We start from the raw sequence: 21,002 nt of genomic DNA on the forward strand, positions 1-21,002 counted from the left end.
CCACTTTGGAGGCCACTAGAGAAAGGAGTGGAGAGAGGAAATTGTAGCACTAGGAGTCAACAAAGGGCACAGGGACATCAACAAAACCAGGGTCCCCTAGTGGTTGGTTCCACCCATTCAAATGGGTTAACCACTTGCTTTCTGTAGCAGGCAATCCAGCCACACCCTCTCTCTGATCCAAAGGCTGGCTCCTCACCCCATTCTGCCCCCACTGCATGGCCTCTCCTGGGTCTCTCCTGGGTCTGAGGCTCTCATTACTGCTCTCCTAACCAGGTAACCACCTAAGGAACGTTGTCACTTAAATGTCCAGCAGGCACTGCAATCACCTATTCACATGAGACCGAAACATGAGCCCAGAATCAGCTTTAGCCTCCCTCCTCCAACTCCCAGGTTCACGTCTCCACTGCCCATCCTGGTGCTTCTCTGTCTCAAGAGCTTGCCCTCCTGCCCCCACTGCGCTGCCTCCATCACTTCCTGCCTCTGTAGCTGCGGAGGCCTCTTACAGAATTGCTCTGCTCTGATCCTTCCTTCTCAGGCCTGTCAAGCATGGTCTTCCTATGATCGACTGGATCATGGTTGCTTAAAGCCCTTCAGTGGCTCTCCAACCCTTCAGAAAAAAAAAAAATTAAAACCTCTCACCATGGATGAGACTCTCCTTCACCCATTCTTGGCACACCTCCAGGTGCATGAGGCAGAGCTTCTGCTTCTCTCATTTCCATACAGTTCCCCATCCTTCACCTGGTTAACTCAGCCTTCATCTTCAAACTCCACTCAGAGCTCACCTCCCCACCCCTGCCCCAAAGCCTCCTCTGACCTTCCCTCTGGGCTTCCAGAGAACTTATTGCCTCAGTGATAACATTTTATGTTTTGGTTCTACTAGAATTTGCCAGGGGTAGGGCCCCATCCTTAATTTATCAGTGTGTCTTTAGAATAGTAGCCCTCAAACTTTAGTGTTCAGAAGAATAGCTGGAGGTGTTTTTAAAATAAGTGTGATTCCAGATTGAGCAGGTTTGGGGTGGAGCCCAGCCGCTGGCATTTGTAACTAGATCCCTCTCCCAAGTGACTCTCATCCAACTCCTCCTCAGAGTTTAGCCAGGTGTCAGTGCTAAGACCTTCAATTAATAGCAGTGAGAGAAGGAATTCTCTTTTTCTCTCATCTTTCCATCCTTGATAAGTGAATGCACCAATATGGGCTGAGGCAGGCCATATTGACTCTGCTTTTGGAAGTGGAACCTTTGACGGACTACGCTTGGGTGCAGAGATGTACCCCACAGTGTGAAGCTGGCCTGGGGAACTGCTTTCGTTGCCTATGTGTGGGTGTGTGGGTGCATACACCCCTCCACACACACACACATTCATATAAATCATATTCATTACCGACAATTAAAAATAGTTTTGAAAAACAAAAGAGGGTAGAAGAACTCTTCTAGATTAAAAGATACCAAAGAGACATAGCAATGAAATACAATATGTAAATCTTGATTGGATCCTTGTTTGAACAAAAAAAAATTATAAAATAATGTTGGGACAATTGGAGAAATTTTCATATGGGCAATTCAATGATAAAGAAATTGTTGCTTTTCTTAGGTGTGATAATGGCATTATGGTTAAAATGGAGAAGGCCCTTATTCTCAGGAGATGCATGCTTAAAGTTTTACAGATGAATTGTCATGATTTGCACAACTTACTTTCAGATGGTTCAGGAAATTATTTATACATATACATAAAATACGGCAAAATGTTAGCAATTGGGTGAATCTAGCTGAAGGGAATACAGTTGTTTGCTGTGCTATTGTTTAAACTTTTCTATAGATTGAAAACTTTAAATATTAAAAAAATGGGGAAATGTAAAAAACTAGAGTGATTTCACATAATTATTTAGATTTGTGGCTTTCATTGAAAAGTCCAATTTCCCGATAAAACAACTGGCTGGAGTTTCACGGAGCCTCCATAATTTGCTGTAACTACTTAGCTCATTAAAGTCACCTGCCTGGCCAGAGGAGGCATTTGATTGGCAACCCATGAGATGAAGGTCAAGAGCCCTTGAAATTCTCCTCCTGGACTCTCTTTATAGGATTGTGTCTCTTGAATCCAAGAAGACTGATCTAAAGTGTCTTTTGTTGGTCATGTCCTTCCACCTTGAGGAGGCCAAGTGGGAACCAGGGAACCAGGCTTGGGCTCACATCATGTGGGCTGCATCTGTTCTTGGCACACACAGAACCTAGAGCATCTCTCCAAGATCAGTGACCAGATCAGGATATGAGGTGAAAGACCCAGTCAGCAGCAATGGGTGACTCTCAACTGGAACAGTCATCATGCCCATCTTCTAAGGGTTGGGGAGCCTGGCCACACAAGTCAGGATGAACAGCACTGACCTTGGCTAGCAGGTAAAGAAGTAACCCTAAGAGAATCACAGTGAAATCATGATGGAGACTATCTTTGGGAAGGCCTGAGGAGGAATGATGACTGATTTTAACTTTCTACATACAGTTTATTCTTTTCATATTAGAAAAGACTTCAAGCAAATATGACAAAATTCTTGGTCATGGATCCATTGGTGTTTGTTATATACTTTTTTTGTGCTTTTTTTCTCTTATTTTAAAAATTTCTCAAAAACAAACAAACCAAAATACTGCTTCTACCTCCCACAAGTGTTCCATGCCCTGGATATGCAAACTTGGGAAATGTTGTCCCCTACAGAAATGTGCTGTCAGTCTCTTTCCAGAACTGAAAGAAGCAGAAATAGAATCATAAGCTCTAATTTTCCTGAAGATGAAGAACCACAGATTTTAATTTTAAATCACCAGGGTCAATGTTTTTTGATACTGTATTTCCCCTTAACTTCCCAGCAGTTAAAGGAAGAGGTTAGCAAAGGAAAATACAAGACAAAAAATGTGGGAGATCTTTCTTATGTATGATATAATTTCCCTTTTCTTTTTTCTGACTCTGGAAACTAATAAAGTAAGATCCCTCTCTTATGATGTAATCTCCCTTCTTTTTTGATTTTGGAAGCTAATAAAATTTTGAAATACAGTTCTTCTACTACAATTGATGACTTTAGCTGAACATAGCCTTTTCTCACTATAAAATTAGGCAGGTTCTTTTGGCCCATTCTAATTCCCAGCAATGCATGAAAATAAAGCAGGCTAGTAAAGGGGTTTTGTCTAGTGGTAACATCATGCAGAGGGTCTCATCTTTCTGTGGGACAGGGTGTGGCTGCCACACAAGTCTGGGGTCAGTCCTGATTGAATGTCCCACATCATGGGCTGGGATGGGGTTTGGGCTGATGAAAAGAATCTGGGGCTTGGGATCCCAGGCGCGGTGAGCTGAGTCTTTTAGAGAACGGGCACTGGTACTCTTTTACTAATGGAAGGACTTAAAACACCAGTAGACTATGAGCCTTGTTGGGATGGGCCTGAGTTTATACTATCCCCATGGAGACAGCTGGCTGTGTGCACATGATGCTAAGCTGATTTGTCCTGCAGGCTCTGCCGTGTGAAAGGAGAAAACCCAAGGAGAAACCAGTCATCGCCAGAACCAAATGCAAGGACGGCAGAACCTAATAACTCTCCTGAGACATATCAGTTTATAGGCAATCTCAGCAGAATTAGTTGGAACCCTAAACTTCTTTAAGTCTGATCAAGAGGGGTGAGTTTGGGGCATATTCTTGGAGATTCACTTTTGATATTTATGTTTGCCATCGCTTAGGGATGTTAAGTTGGCCTGCTCTGTAAAATTGATAATTATGACTACCTTTTACTGAGGGATTGACATGTTCTAGGCAAGGCACACAGGACTTTATATATATTATCTAATTTAGTCCTCATATGATTATTATGCCCGTTTTTAAAATAAGGGCACTCGGGTTTAGAAAAATAAAGTGAGTGACCTAAGGGGCTGAAGAGTTCCTCAAACTTAAATTTGTGTGATGGTCCAAATCCACTTTCTTAAATACACCCAGTGGCTCTCAAATCTGGCTTCACAGCAGAATAATCTAGGGTACTTTGAGCAAATGCTGATGGTCAGGCCCATGTGGCCCAAGTAAATTTTAGTATTTGGGTGAGGTGCCTGGGCATCTATTTTCTTTAAAGCTCCCAGATAATTCTAATGTTCAGTCAGGATCAGGAATCTCTGACTTATCTTGCACAGCTTCCAATATAATCGAAATTGTCCTATAGTGTGGTAGGCAAAGTAATGCTCCGCCTACCAAGATGTCTACATTCTAATCCCTGGAACTGTAGATATGTTACTCTACAGGGCAAAGGGGAATTTGCAGGAAAGTGATCTTGAGATGGGGAGATTATCTTGGATTATCCAGGTGGATCCAATGTACTATATGGGTCTTATACAGGGAATAGGGAGGCAGGTGTGCCAATGTCATAGTGATGCAGTCTGAGAAAGACTCTATCAGCCCTTAATGGCTTTGAAGGTGGAAGGAAGACATGAGCCAATAAATGCGGCAGTCTCTAGAAGCTGGAAGAGGCAAGGGAACAGATCCTCCCTTCGAGCCTCCAGAAGAAACACAGCCCTGCCCACACCTTGATTTTGACTCAATGAGACCCATTTTAGAGTTTTGCTCTATGAAACTGTGAGATCATAAGTTTGTGTTGTTTTAAGCCACTGAATGTGACCTTTTGCTTATACTGGAAGTGGTATAGTTATGTGTCAGACAATTTTACATATGCTGATGGCTCTCTATCCAACCATCCATACACCTGCCTACCCATTCATCCACCCATCTATCCATCAATTCAGGAAACATTTACTGAAAACCTACTAATGGTGTGAGGCAGGGATTGTCATCTCCATTTCACAGATGGGTAAAACAGGCACAGAGAAATCAACAACTGAGGCAGGACTTAACTCCTAGTCTTTGGATCCCTGAGTGTACTGCTCTTTCTCTGTAGTATGTATGTTACCTCTAGAATTTCTGATTATTAGAATCCCAGGCCCTGTGAGTAAGCATTCAAATATGGCCATAGCTGACCAATAGAAGAAATATTTTGGTGCATGTAGATTTCTTTCTGTAGCATTCTTCAAGTCATAAAGTTGGTGAAGTGAGTTTGCCCTTCATTGCTGTAAAGCTGGCTCTGGAGCAGTCATGCCTAGATCAGTGTTTAGTGTCTTCTCCGACCTCTACAGCATGGGACACCTAGCAATGATGAGGTCATATTTTGGCCTCTCTCTGAGATTGGTTCCTATAGCAGTACAGAACCCAAGATCTGAGATTGGGCTATATCTGATTTTAAAATTTTAAAAGCTGTAGAAGACTTTCTTTTAAATGAAATTTGTGTTAATAAAAGATATAAGTTAGGACTTCCCTGGTGGCGCAGTGGTTAAGAATCTGCCTGCCAACACAGGGGTCATGGGTTTGATCCCTGGTCTGGGAAGATCCCACATGCCATGAAGCAACTAAGCCAGTGCTCCACAAATACTGAGCCTGTGCTCTAGAGCCCACGAGCCACAACTACTGAAGCCTGCGTGCCCTAGAGCCCACGTGCTGCAACTACTGAGCCCACGTGCTGCAACTACTGAAGCCCGCGTGCCTAGAGCCTGTGCTCAGCAACAAGAGAAGCCACTGCAATGAGAAGCCAGTGCACCGCAACGAAGAGTAGCCCCTGCTCACTGCAACTAGAGAAAGCCCACGTGCAACAATGAAGAACCAACGCAGTCAAAAAAAAAAAAAAAAGATATAAGTTAAAATCACTCCATTAGAGGCAGAGATGTCAAAATTCATTTCTCCTACCCCAATCCTCTGATGTGTCTCCCTGGAATTCCCAGGACTCCTCAGAGCAATTTGAAATTACTGGGCTGTGTATTAGTGGAGAGTGGGACATCTGGTTGCCCTAGGCTAGCCACACTAAGAATGGAGCATAACCTTGTACAAATATCTTTTCATTTTAAAAGGAAAATATACTCATTTTATATCACGATATTGATTGAGATTGATTAGGAAGAGGAGGAAGAGTAAGAGCTATTAATCAAGAAATATTTACTTAGGGAGGCAGTGTGATGAAATAGAAAAAGGTGTTTAGCTCAGAGCTAAACAACTCTAGCTGCCAGCCCCAACTGCTGTTACTCTTGGATTGCTGTGTTATCTTGGACTAGTCCCTTCATCATTTTGAGCCTCAAGTTCAAGGATTAAATTAGCTGATTTATGCAAAACCACTTGGCACAGTGCTTGGCACATGGCAGGTATGGAATAAATGTTGCATCTGTCCTGAGTACTTTTCAGGCTACAAGGCATTTTATAATCAAAGATGAATAAGAGAAAATCTCTGCTGTCAAGAAACTCAAGGCTATTTGGAAAAACAACACATTTTTGGAAAATTCATAGTATAATGATTGTTACAGGGCAATATACTTCAAGCACCAAAGAAGAAGTCCAGACATGAGAAATTATGCACTTGAAGTGATCCTGAAATGCTACTTGAGGCATGGCCAGGGTTTGGTGGGATGAGAGACAAGGACAACAGTGTAAACAATGGGAGAAAGAGGGCTAATAAGGAGGATATCAGAGGCTACATAATTCTGGAAGGTGAATGGACAAACAGATAAGTATTTCTCTTCACTGAGTGGGGAACTGATAGAGGGAAGTCTATGTTCTCACAGCGTCAGCAATTCCCACATGCACCCTGTCCGCCTGGGTGTCAGTCATTAGACCACATTGCCATCAATGTGGTCTTTGAAGGGGTGTAAAGGAAGGTTGGATCACCCAAGTAATAATAGATTTTTAAATAGGTGATGAGACTTGAAAAGTGATTGTAAGCAGGATACAAGCCAGAAGAGAAGCTACAAGACACAGAAGAGTACATCATCAAATATTTTGGCTTAGTTCTGAGCTCTTGGGAAATGGATCAGTGTAGAGCAATTAGGAGTGGTAAACTTTTTCTGAGCCAAAGATAAGACTGGTTGAAAAAAGGAGACTGAAAGACATCTATTTGAGAATATGCACACACGCACACACATGCACATGCACGTGAATACCAATGCCCTTCAATAGTCAGTTTTTATTAAAATGAACATTGCATTCTTGTATAAAAAGGATCAATTTAATATAAACCTTCCTGCTATCATTAGCCTGTATTACTAAAAATACATCATGTGAAGCTAAACAAACTAATAAGCCATTAGGAAAATAGGCAGGGCTGATTTGGGCACCAGTCTACCCATTCCCTTTGCAGTAACCCACAGATGCAGCAGGTCTCAGAAGTAGCAACTGTGCACTGTGACCACACATCCAACCTCAGCCCAGGTTGCCTACAGATCTGACCATGTTTTCAAATTAAAATTGAATTGTCATTACCTACTGTCTAGTGCAGGGAACTCTACTCAATACTCTGTAATGATCTATATGGGAAAAGAATCTAAAAAAGAGTGGATATATGTATATGTATAACTGATTCACTTTGCTGTACACCTGAAACTAACACGACATTGTAAGTCAACTAACTCCAATAAAAATTAATTTTAAAAAACTGAATTGTCATTGAAAACCATTGTAAGTGTGACATTTTAGAGTAAATATTTTATGAAACAACACAATTTGTATGCAACTGGAAAGAGTTGGCAAATATTTGGCTGGCAAATAAATGGCTTGGTTTATGAGAAGAGAGTGAAGTAAGACTTAGATGCAGCCTTCAAAGAGCTATGTGTAATTAGTTGATTGGATAAATAACAATGGTCAGCATTTTTAGCAGAGTCTTCTGGTCAAGCTTAGAAACAGGGTTCCATTTGCTTTTTCCCTTCCTCAGTTAATGATTGTTTGGGAGCCTATTTATTTTATATTTATACTCATCATATTCTAGTACAGTGGTTCTCAAACTCTTTGGTTTCAAAACCACATTGACTGCTTAAAAATATTCATTGCAGCACTATTTACAATAGCCAAGACATGGAAGCAACCTAAATGTCCATCAACAGATGAATGGATAAAGTAGATGTGGTACATATATACAATGGAATGCCACTCAGCCATAAAAAAGAATGAAATAATGCCATTTGCAGCAACGTGGATGGACCTAGAGATTATCATGCTAAGTGAAGTAAGCCAGACAGAGAAAGACAAATGTCATATGATATTGCTTATATGTGGAATCTAAAAATATATATATATGTATACAAATGAACTTATTTACAAAACAGAAATAGGAAACAAACAAACACAGATATAGGAAACAAACTTATAGTTACTGAAGGGGAAAGGGGCAGGGAGGGATAAATTAGGAGTTTGGGATTAATAGACAAACAGTACTTACTATATATAAAATAGATAACAAACAAGGACCTACTGCATAGCACAGGGAACTATACTCAATATTTTGTAATAACCTATAAGGGAAAAGAATCTGAAAAAGATATATATATATATATATGTGAATCACTTTGTTGTACACCTGAAATTAACACAACATTGTAAATTAACTATACTTCAATTAAAAAAAATATTGGAGGACCCTAAATAGTTTTTGTTAAGGTGGGTAATAGCTGACAAAATTTTCATTTATTTATTAATTCATTTAAAATAATGATAATAAATTATTACATTTATGTAATAATATTTTATGAAAATGTACTTTTTTATGAAAAATATATTTTCCAAAACAAAAAATTTAGTGAGAGGCATAGCACTCTTTTACATTTTTGTAAATGTCTTCAATGTATGGGGTAATAGAAAACAGCTGTATTCTCATATTTGGTCTACATTCAATCTGTGGTGACATATTGTTTTAGTTGAAATATATGAAGATATGGCCTCATGCAGATATGTAGTTGGAAAAGGGAAAACTAACTTAATAGCCTTTTCAGATAATTTTGGGGTCTCTGGAAAATTCCACTGAACATTCATGAGAGAATGAGAATGAAAAAGGCAAATAACATCTTAGTACCATTATGTAGGTAGCTCTGACCTTGTGGATTCTTTGAAAGGGAGTTGGTGATTCCCAGGGGGTCTTCAGACTATACTTTGAGAAACCCTGCTCTAGCCTTTCTCTAGCTTTATATGAGCCAGATGTATTTCCAGGGGACATGGGGTTTCCTGTTATCTGTGGATGATTCTTCAAGTAAACTAAGTGTGCACTCCAAATGCATGATATTCAGGCTTCCAGGCTTGTTTCTAGGTATTCTAACAGAATCTTCCACCTAGTTCCATTATAATGGCCCCATGACCACAGCACACATATGTCAGATAGTCTGATTTTGCATGAAACTATGAGGAATCTGAAAAAAGGTCATTCATGGAGGTTGTTTTGTTCTTAATTGTATTTATGTTTTATTGTTCATATGATTGACTTGAAAGACTTAACGCCACATTTGTTAATCTTAGTTTATTTATCTATTTAAAAATACTTATTGGTAAACAAACAAACAAAACTTATTTGTTATCTCCTATGGGGCCATGTCCTAGGTAATGGGATTATAAAACTGAATCAAACAGCCCTATTGTGCCGAAGCTCACAATCTTTGAAATATGAACAAGTAATCACAAAACCATACAGTTCTTAAACAAAAATGCAATAATCAATTTAAATTCCATGGAAGAAAAGAGGTCAATTGGCTCGTGAAGCAATGGAATTACTTTCCTGTTTGTATTACAACTAGGAATGGAGGCAAGAAGTGATGACTGTCAGAAAGCTTGAAATGAAGAGGGAATTATGGATAACACCCTAAGGAACAGCTTTTCCTTTCCCAGTCAGCGCTGGATCTTAAAAATATTTTTCTTGAGAAATGAACAAAGGTGACATTTTTACCCTTTGGGCTTAGAAGCGGGTCACTGCACATTTCGAAAATAAATAACTCCTGGCTGATTTGATGCAGATGTCATTCACAGCTGTCCAAGCAGGGGCAGAGGGGGTGTCAACAATTTGCCACAAATTTACATTTAGAATTTGGCAGAATTCATGAAATGTAGATTACTTGTGTATAGAATAGCTTGCTTCTCTATATGCTGCTTAAATATTTCCTTTTTTAAAAAAAATTGTGATGTCAGACAACTGAGTATCTAGTATCTGTATAGGAGCTGCCATCTTTATCCTACACAACTTGTTAAACATTTTTGAGCACTTATTAAGCACCAGGTGTTACACTGAGTGAATAAAACGTGAACAAAACCCTAACTTAGCTACTCATTTACCAGAACTTGTAGCTAATATATCATCAGCTGCTATGAATTACATCAAACATACATATTTTTCAACAAAACTTAGAGGAGTGCTGTCCAATAGGATTTTTTGTAATGTAGAAATGTTCTATATCTGTGCTGTCCTATGTGTAGCCATTAACCATTTTCCACTACTGAGCACTTGAAATGTGGCTAATGCAACTGAGGAATTGAATTTTAAATTTTATTTACTTTTTTCAAAATTTAATTTAATTTAATTTAATTTTTAAAAACATCTTTATTGGAGTATAATTGCTTTACAATGGTGTGTTAGTTTCTGCTTTATAGCAAAGTGAATCAGCTACATGTATACATATATCCCCATATCCCCTCCCTCTTGCATCTCCCTCCCACCCTCCGTATCCCACCCCTCTAGGTGGTCACCAAGCACCGGGCTGATCTCCCTGTGTTATATGACTGCTTCCCACTAGCTATCTATTTTACATTTGGTAGTATATATAAGTCCATGACACTCTCTCACTTCATCCCAGCTTACCCTTCCCCCTCCCCGTGGCCTCAAGTCCATTCTCTACATCTGCGTCTTTATTCCTGTCCTGCCCCAGGTTCTTCATAATTATTTAATTTTTTTCTTTAGATTCCATATATATATGTTACCATACAGAATTTGTTTTTCTCTTTCTGACTTACTTCACTCTGTATGACAGACTCTAGGTCCATCCACCTCACTACAAATAACTCAATTTCATTTCTTTTTATGGCTGAGTAATATTCCATTGTATATATGTGCCACATCTTCTTTATCCATTCATCTGTCGATGGACACTTAGGTTAGTTCCATGTCTTACCTATTGTAAATAGAGTTGCAATGAACATTGTGGTACATGACTCTTTTTTTTTTCCTTTTTTTTTTTTAAACATCTTTACTGAAGTATAATTGCCTTACAATAGTGTGTTAGCTTCTGCTTTATAACAAAGTGAATCAGTTATACATATACAATATGTTCCCATTTCTCTTCCCTCTTGCATCTCCCTCCCTCCCACCCTCCCCATCCCACCCCTCTAGGTGGTCACAAAGCACCGAGCTGATCTCCCTGTGCTATGCAGCTGCTTCCCACTAGTTATCTATTTTACATTTGGTAGTGTATATATGTCCATGACACTCTCTTACCCTGTCACATCTCACCCCACCCCCTCCCCATATCCTCAAGTCCATTCTCTAGTAGGTCTGTGTCTTTATTCCCGTCTTGCCACTAGGTTCTTCATGGCCTTTTTTTTTTTTTCCCCTTAGATTCCGTATATATGTGTTAGCATACTGTATTTGTTTTTCTCTTTCTGACTTACTTCACTCTGTATGACAGACTCTAACTCCATCCACCTCATTACAAATACCTCCATTTCATTTCTTTTTATGGCTGAGTAATATTCCATTGTATATATGTGCCACATCTTCTTTATCCATTCATCTGTCGATGGACATTTAGGTTGCTTCCATGTCCTAGCTATTGTAAATAGAGCTGCAATGAACATTTTGGTACATGACTCTTTTTGAATTATGGTTTTTTCAGGGTATATGCCCAGTAGTGGGATTGCTGGGTTGTATGGTAGTTCTAGTTTTAGTTTTTTAAGGAACCTCCATACTGTTCTCCATAGTGGCTGTATCAATTTACATTCCCACCAACAGTGCAAGAGGGTTCCTTTTTCTCCACACCATGTCCAGCATTTACTGTTTGTAGACTTTTTGATGATGGCCAATCTGACTGGTGTGAGGTGATACCTCATTGTAGTTTTGATTTACATTTCTCTAATGATTAGTGATATTGAACATTCTTTCATGTGTTTGTTGGCAATCTATATATCTTCTTTGGAGAAATGTGTATTTAGGTCTTCTGCCCATTTTTGGATTGGGTTGTTTGATTTCTTGATATTGAGCTGCATGAGCTGCTTGTATATTTTTGGAGATTAATCCTTTGTCAGTTGCTTCATTTGCAAATAATTTCTCCCGTTCTGAGGGTTGTCTTTTCGTCTTGTTTATGGTTTCCTTTGCTGTGTAAAAGCTTTTAAGTTTCATTAGGTCCCATTTGTTTATTTTTGTTTTTATTTCCATTTCTCTAGGAGGTGGGTCAAAAAGGATCTTGCTGTGATTTATGTCATAGAGTGTTCTGCCTATGTTTTCCTCTAAGAGTTTTATAGTGTCTGGCCTTACATTTAGGTCTTTAATCCATTTTGAGTTGATTTTTGTGTATGGTGTTAGGGAGTGTTCTAATTTCATTCTTTTACATGTACCTGTCCAGTTTTCCTAGCACCACTTATTGAAGAGGCTGTCTTTTCTCCATTGTACATTCTTGCCTCCTTTATCAAAAATAAGGTGACCATATGTGCGTGGGTTTATCTCTGGGCTTTCTATCCTGTTCCATTTATCTATATTTCTGTTTTTGTGCCAGTACCATATTGTCTTGATTACTGTAGCTTTGTAGTATAGCCTGAAGTCCAGGAGCCTGATTCCTCCAGTTCTGTTTTTCTTTCTCAAGATTGCTTTGGATATTCAGGGTCTTTTGTGTTTCCATACAAATTGTGAAATTTTTTGTTCTAGTTCTTTGAAAAATGCCATTGATAGTTTGATAGGTATTGCTTTGAATCTGTAGATTGCTTTGGGTAGTATAGTCATTTTCACAATGTTGATTCTTCCAGTCCAAGAACATAGTATATCTCTCCATCTGTTTGTATCATCTTTAATTTCTTTCATCAGTGTCTTATAGTTTTCTGCCTACAGGTCTTTTGTCTCCTTAGCTAGGTTTATTCCTAGGTATTTTATTCTTTTCGTTGCAGTGGTAAATGGGAGCATTTCCTTAATTTCACTTTCAGATTTTTCATCATTAGTGTATAGGAATGCAAGAGATTTCTGTGCATTAATTTTTTATCCTGCTACTTTACCAAATTCATTGATTAGCTCTAGTAGTTTCCTAGTAGCATCTTTAGGATTCTCTATGTATAGTATCATGTCATCTGCAAACAGTGACAGCTTTACTTCTTCTTTTCTGATTTGGATTCTTTTTATTTCTTTTTCTTCTCTGATTGCTGTGGCTAAAACTTCCAAAACTACGTTGAATAATAGTGGTGAGAGTGGGCAACCTTGTGTTGTTCCTGATCTTAGTGGAAATGGTTTTAGTTGTTCACCATTGAGAACGATGTTGGCTGTGGGTTTGTCATATATGGCCTTTATTATGTTGAGGTAAGTTCCCTCTATGCCTACTTTCTGGAAGGTTTTTATCATAAATGGCTGTTGAATTTTGTCAAAAGCTTTTTCTGCATCTATTGAGATGATCATATGGATTTTCTCCTTCAATTTGTTAATATGGTGTATCACATTGATTGATTTGCCTATATTGAAGAATCCTTGCATTTCTGGGATAAACCCCACTTGATCTATTTACTTTTAATTAATTAAAATTTAGGGACTTCCCTGGTGGTCCCTTAAATTTAGGCAGATTTAAGAATCTGCCTTCCAATGCAGAGGATGCGATTCGATATCTGGTTGAGGAACTAAGATCCCACATGCTGCAGGGCAACTAAGCCCGTGCGCAGCACCTACTAAACCCACACACTGCAACAGAAGATCCTGCGTGCCGCAACTAAGACCCAACACAGCCAAAAATTAAATAAATAAATAAATATTTAAAAAAAATTTAAATAGCCACATGTAGCTAGTGGCTACAGTATTGGACAGCCTCATTCTAGAGTACCAGGGCCACACACTCTACCTTTGTTTTCTAAACCTCTTAGCAACATGAATTCTAGGCAGGTAAGGGGTTGTTTTCTTTTGTTTTTTTTTTAATAGTACAAAGTTAGGGCTCTTTATTCAGACAGTAGAGTAAGGCACAGCACAGTGAGATGGCAATGCTGTCTCCATGGCAACAGAAAGTCTCATAAACAAAGTCCTTGGCTTCTGTCAGGCCAACTCTTCCTGGCTCAGGAGAAACATGTTTTAACTTGATAAAAACAAAACCAGGCAGCTTGGCTACAATGTGGAAGGGTAACTGGCTGTATGGTCTCTGGTCAGGCCTTCTGGAAGTGCTTGGTGAGAGCATTCCAGCAGCTCCTGCTGCTTCATCCCGCTCTTCAGTCTGTACACCCTGCAGGCTTCCTTCAGTGTGGGCACAGTGAGCTTACCCAGTGTGCCCTTGCTGACGTGGGCCTTCAGCTCCTCTTCAGATAACTCCACCTTGGGCCTTCTGCTTCCAGAACTTTCATCATCTTGTTTTCGCTTGGGAACTTTTTCCTCAGGATTGTAATCTGGTGGGTACACAAGTTCCTTAAGCTCATCCACCAGGGAGCCCAGTCTTTTGTCCATTACTTCAACCTTGGGCAGTGTCAGATCCATGGCTTGTTCAGCCTCCATCAAATCCAAAGCCAAGGCCTCCATGTTCCTAAAGTGCTGCTGCAACACTGGGTTCTCAAAGCTGTCACTTCTGTACTTGAAGCGGAGCTTCTGAACAATAGCCTTCATCTTGTCTACCTGCTCTGGGTTTGCCATGACTTTTTCAGTAAAGGGCATCTTCCGTTTGTCATCAGCATAAGGCAAGAAGATGAGCTGGAAGCCTGGGGGAGTCACCTGAATTTTCTGGTCATCCAGCTCCTCTTCCTGTGGCATCAAGGCCACAAAACAAGGGGGGATATTCTGGCAGGGTGTGTATCTGCACACTGCCATGACCTCCTTCTCCAGACACTTGGTGAGTAGAGCACTGAATAGGGTTGAGCTCCCATTTATCAGGGACTCCTCGGGGTACACGAACAGGGAGGGCCTCAGGTAATGGTGCTTCTTCAGCATTATCAAGGTCTTGAAACCGATGAGAAGCAAACCTGGTTCATCAAACCGTTTAAGCTCTTCTGTTTCCTTTTTCTCTAATACAATCTGACGACTCCCATAGGTCTGGGACCTCTTGGTGTCGCTAGGCAAAAGCAAACTGCCTGTATTTACATTAAATGTCCGGGTCTTGGTTTTCACTGGTTCATTTGTTTCCCGATAAAGCCTCACTGGAGAAGGTTTGAGAGCCTCTGGACCATATTATAATTGCCAACAGTAAGCGCTACATCTTCGTTGAGCTTAAGCTTCAACCTGTAGAGCACGCGCTTCCTGGTCTGCTTGGTGCGAACCTTCCTCAACAGGTCTTTGATCTTTCTCGACTCCTCAAAGTGAACCCTTATGTCCTCATCCTTTGCTATGCTGATAATATCTCTGTAGAACAAGGATATGTCAAAGCCCCCACGTTTCTTTAGGTGCAACAAGTCAAGGAAGATACCTGTGTCATGGAGATCCCCAGCTTTGGTCCTGGCCCGGCTGGCTTTGGCACTGTCGTTGCCATGGGGGTCATCTTCATTGGTGAAAAGCATGACCCTCTTATGGCTCATCTTGAACTGGACATCGCTAAAGAGGTTGGCACAGACCCATAGTACTTCACTTAGGGAGTAGTCAGATCCATGGCCAACTAGGTCTTGGAAATGTTTCTTCTCCTCCTGCCCCTTAAAGTGGTCAAGCTCTAGCACTCGTTTAGCACCTGGATTATCCAATTCCTGCAAGATGTAAATATTTTTTAAATTCACTGAATTTTTGTCCTTGTTGGTACCATAGAACACCACTGCCAAGAGATCTCGATCACTGCTTATGATCTTATTGGTGTATACACTCCGGATACACTGGATGCTCATGTCAAAAGGAGTCAACTCATCTTCATCCTGAGTTTCAAACATGGCCTCGGAAGCATCAATCAAAAAAATCAAACTATCTATCTCTTCCTGAATATTTATAATCTCCACCTGCTTCAAGGCCCTCCTCTTGATCTTCTTCTTCCTCATCACCCTGATTTTTGTAATAAGACTCCCACCCTGACATGTTGGTTGCTTGAGCGCAATGAAGAGATCAATTTGGGCAGAGGTAACGGGGTTTTAAAAGATACTTTTACATTAAATTATATTAGTCATATTGTTATTAAGGCCCAAATCTGGGTTAATGAGATTAACTCACTATTTACTTTGCTCTGAAATTAAGAACAGATTTGGAACCTTCACTTTAAGAGTTGTTAATGTATCAAGACAATGTTTGTTCAAGCTCAGTAAAGTGCAGTGAGGAGGGAAGGGTCCTAGATAAGAAGTTGGAGGGCTGGGCCTGGGTCGTAGACCCCCCTCTGCTTCTGACTGGATGTGTACTTCACCTCTGGCCTCAGTTTCTTCATTAGTGAAAGAAGGAGAAGAAGAAAGAGGAGGATGAAATAAAAAGGGAGGAGGGAAGGAGAGAAGAAAGGAAGCGAGAGAGGGAGGGAGGGAAATAGGAAGGAAGAAAAGAAGAAGAAAGAAAGCAGTTGGACTAGATAAATGATTTCAGAATTTCCCTCCAGCTTCCTGTTTTGTGTATTTCAAAGTCTGTTATCAGGTGAATAAACATTTAAAATTGTTAAAAAAAAAAAAAAAGAACAGATTTGGAAATAATCACTAGAAGATTTATGGGACTAGATCTCTCATTTACAGTGACCAATTTTCTTGGAAAATCTGCCAGACAGCCTGGACTATCATAGGCTAAAGAAGGCATTGGGGCTTTTTGATATTATAATAATCTATGAACTGAAAAATTAAGCTATTAAATAACGGCAAAAGAGTAAAGGCAAAGACAGAAAATAAAGGCCATTAATGTAAATTCAATTTCTTGGGGATAGTGTGATGTAGCACACGTGGGCCAAAGGAACTATAACGCTTTGGCAAAAATTCAGAAATTGAGATATCGTATCCTTAGAGACGTAGCAACACCTAAGACTTATAGGGGATCCAGGTTTTGCAGTCATAGGTTCTCAGCACAGTTGGACAGATGAAGACAAAAATGCAGATGACTACATAACAATGCAAGAATCAGAGAATAAGAAAGAATGATCAAAGGATTATCATATGATAGCAAATTTTTAATTGCCAAATGAGAAGTTTGGAAAGAAATGTTTTGAGTTCAGAGTAAGCTAAGCTTACATTGGACAAAGGCAGTAGAAAGAGTGTGTTGTTTGAAGTTACGCTGAGATTTGAAGTCTTAGCTCTTCATTACTTAAATCAGTTTTTCTTTTTGGCCAAGTTACTTAACCTGGGTTTCAACTTTCTTATCTATAAAATCGGAATAACATTAGCTAACAGTAAAGATTGCTGTGAAGGTTGGCACAGGACCTAACACCTAGTAGGTGCTCAAGACTACAAGACCATCCAAGTAGTTATGGCTACTAACGACTACCACCAGGATCTTCTGGAAGCAGAACAAATATAAGAAATGTGATTCTGTTGGTGATAAGCAGTGAATAAGTGAATTTAACTTGAATAGAGATTGTTGGAAGAAGTAGTAGGAGATAAGTTTAACAGTTAAGATGGGCCTAAATAATTTCTTTTCTTTGAAATCTTGACAAAAGAATTTAGGTTTTACTGTCATTGGTAATGGGATACTATTGTAGACTCATTCCAAAAGCAGTGGGTAAGTAGATTCATCAGTGGCACCACAAAAGATAAACTTGGGAAAAGGCAAGGAAAGCAGTTAGGTGGATGTTACAATAATCCGAGTATGAGATAATGACCTTGACTAAGATGGTAGCTGCAGAAATGGAAATAAAAGGGCAAATATGAGGTATTTTAAGAAAGAATGGACTAAATTTGAACTTCCCAGCTGTGTGCCCAGGTGTTACAGGTCCGTTGAGATACTGATCCGCAAAGGCCTTGGGGGCTATGGGGGACCCCTTACCCACCATCAGGCAATAAATTCCAGACACAAGTAGCTTTTTTTGGTTTACCCAGCCAATCCCATATTGTCATTTCCTGTGGAGGACATGAAAAATTCTGAACTAAAGTGCTTAATGCCAGTCTGGATATAAGGAAAGAAGGGAAGAAAGAATTATAATGACCACAACACTTTCATTCTTCAAGACAAGATGGGGAGGTGTGGATGGAAATGGCATAGGTAGGGAAGGAAACTAGTTTAGAGAATTTTGTTTTGGGTATTTCAGGGGCTCCACATGTGAAATAGTTGTGTGAATAGGTCGTTGGGAAAACAAGATTAGAACAAATATGAGACATATCTTAGAGATAGAGATTATTTGCAATTGTTCTTGATGTCACTTAACTGATAATGGAATACAGTCAACTACATTTGGTTAAAGCACTACTCATAGGGTGTGAGTTAATGGTTTGCTATCAGCCTGCTCTATCTCCTTTGTCTTAAGGTCTGTTCTATTAACTATTTTAATGTTCATTATAGATAAAGATATGGAAGCATTCTGATATTTACAAATCATACAAATATGGGAGAACTAGCTCAAACATTGGCTGATACAATCAAGATTCAGAATGATTCGTTGGCCCTAATCTAAGAAGATAAAAATAAAGAAAGTACCCAATGATGCAAATGCACTTGATGCCACTGAACTGTAATATATACTGGGTTGGCCAAAAGGTTCGTTCGGGTTTTTCCATATATATATTCTGTGTGTATATATAAACACACACACTCATACACACACTATATATGTATATAAAATTACTGTGGGTGTAGGTTTTAAGGAAGCCTGAAAAGAAAAAGAGAATGCTTTACCCTTTGCTAGGTAAAGTTTTAATTTCTTTCTTTGGGTCTCTCTTAAATAAGTCACTCTTAACTTGACAAAGATCACAATTTTTAATTAAGCCAAGATCCATTTGTTTGCATCACTATTGTGGGACTGTCTACCTGCCTCCTGAGGAAGGGGCAATAAGGAGCAGCTATCGTGTGAGGAGAAAGCTGGATGAGACAATGCAGTCTCTCCAGTCAGACACGGAACTCTTACCAGGGTGCAGGGAGAGAAAAAGGAGCTCTCAAGCCCTCTAAGTATCTGTGCATAATTTCTTCAACAGGCCCCATCAAATCAGCAGAAAGTGTGTCTAGTGGCTTCCCCAGGATAATTAAACAAACAAAAATGAAGTAACACAGTTGAGAAAGTTTTACTAAGCCCATAGGAAAGGTGAAAGGTTATCAGAATGGAGCTTTAAGTTTTGTTTACTTCTTGCCTCCAACAGGTAGGCTTTCAAACCACTTGCCCTCTAACACGTAAAAACTGGCTTGTTGTGTGTTAGATAACGCTGAAGATTTCTGCACATGCCAATGTGTCTTGTTGGTCAACCCAGCTTGTTTATGGAGGCTTGGGCATAAGTGGAGCTACTCTCAAGGAAGTGTCACCACCCCAGGGTGTCCCAGACTTGATTCGGGGACATGGGCAAAGTAGAAGGGGACATGAGCTTCAGTTCCACTCCTGGGCTTTGGAGCTACCTGTTCTCAGCTCAGTGTATTCCCGCCAATTTCCCATTTATTTCCACCTCCTTCTCTTCCACTTCCCTTTTACTCTTGTTCCTCAAAACCTAGAGTGATAGAGAGGTGGTAAAAAGGAAGGGAAATGAGGTCCAGCTTGGGAGTTGGGGAGGGGTTCCACCTTATTTCCTTTTTTCTCTCATTTCTAGGGGTGGCTCTGTGCAGGCAAAGGAACAGGTATGGTGAGTGGATTGTGTTCTGCACAACCCTAGGGGGCGCCATTCACAGTGGGGCATACGATGAGGAAAACTTCCCAGTGAGAAACCTACCTTATTTGAAAAGCAGGTGCTTTGGAAAAGAGCCTTATCATTTTGGCTCATCTGATTTGTTCCTGCTACATTTAATTACTGGAGGGCACCTATTTATAACCATGTTCAGAGAATTTGTTATTTAAAGTACAATTCTCCTGTAAATTTACATTAAAGCCCAAAAGGAAGTTTTATCAGGCCAAGAATTTTGCATTATGTTCCCTCTTGGCTGTAAGCCACCCTTCCACCCCTCCACCCCTCACTTTTTCAGTCATCCTGAGGGTATGCTGCTGAGATCCTTCAGAACTCTTACATGTTGTTTCATAATCCAGAAACTGTTAAATCACTTCACAGTTGGTTTTTCTTTCCCCCCTCTGGTTCAAATAATCCCAAGTCTCCTAGGTTGCCCCGGAGTTTTTCTTTTCAGTCTATTTCAACAATTTTCTTAAAGCTGTCAAATGCTGGAATCCAGAGTTAATTTCTTAAAAATTCATTTTTAAAAAGTGTATGTGTGTGCATGAATTGGGGGAGGGGGTGCTTTCATTTTGTACAGGGATATTTTCCCAACTCAAAATGAGACATAAGTCATAATAACTATAAATCTCTGCACTGAACAAGTTGTTAGTAATTATTTGTCAATATTTGTGTGGGTGTGTGTGTGTCTTTGGGAGAGTGAGGTAGAGGAGATGGAGAACATAATTTATCAGGTTTCTCTGAGAAAGAAGCAAGAATAAGATGACGGTTAGTTAGATGGTTAGTCCTGTGAATTTTTGAATGAGTTCTAGCTGAGAATTCACTGTGGTCTCACATGACCCAACAGCCCCTTAGACAAGAGACGGCAGAGCAGGGAGTCGCATTTAGGGACACCTGAGAGAAGAGGCTTCCTGTATTGGGATGGCCTAGCAGGATGAAGAGGGACCGGCTTTTGTACAGCTTGGCAAGCAGAGTTAGTAGCTACTAGAGGCTCCTTCTTCAAAGAAGACTGCATGTAAGACTTGGAGGTGGACATTTCATTTAATTCTACTAGAAGAATTCTTTCTTCTTTAGAAATAGAGACGCAGACGTAGAGAACAAACATATGGATACCAAGGGGGATAGTGAGGGGGTGGGATGAATTGGGAGATTGGGATTTACATATATACACTATTGATACTATGTATAAAATAGATAACTAATGAAAACCTACTGTATAGCTCAGGGAACTCTACTCAATGCTCTGTGCTGACCTAAATGGGAAGGAAATCCAAAAAAAGTGGGGATATACATATACATATAGCTGATTCAC

The 21,002-nt window shown here is 39.8% G+C and overlaps 2 protein-coding genes across 4 annotated transcripts in view; both read right to left on the reverse strand.

Annotated features, from left to right (window-relative positions):
- FYB1 (FYN binding protein 1) overlaps positions 1-21,002 on the reverse strand; it is a 170,837-nt gene that overhangs the window by 128,427 nt on the left and 21,408 nt on the right. The window lies entirely within an intron of this gene.
- On the reverse strand, positions 14,174-16,015 carry LOC102998860 (X-ray repair cross-complementing protein 6-like). The gene is given in 4 exon segments (XM_057539906.1): positions 14,174-14,203; positions 14,205-15,172; positions 15,175-15,901; positions 15,903-16,015. Coding segments are annotated over 4 exon segments (1,830 nt in total). The 5' UTR covers positions 16,008-16,015.

The sequence above is a fragment of the Balaenoptera acutorostrata genome, chromosome 2, assembly GCF_949987535.1.
Source record: "Balaenoptera acutorostrata chromosome 2, mBalAcu1.1, whole genome shotgun sequence".
NCBI classification, from domain to species: Eukaryota; Metazoa; Chordata; class Mammalia; order Artiodactyla; family Balaenopteridae; genus Balaenoptera; species Balaenoptera acutorostrata.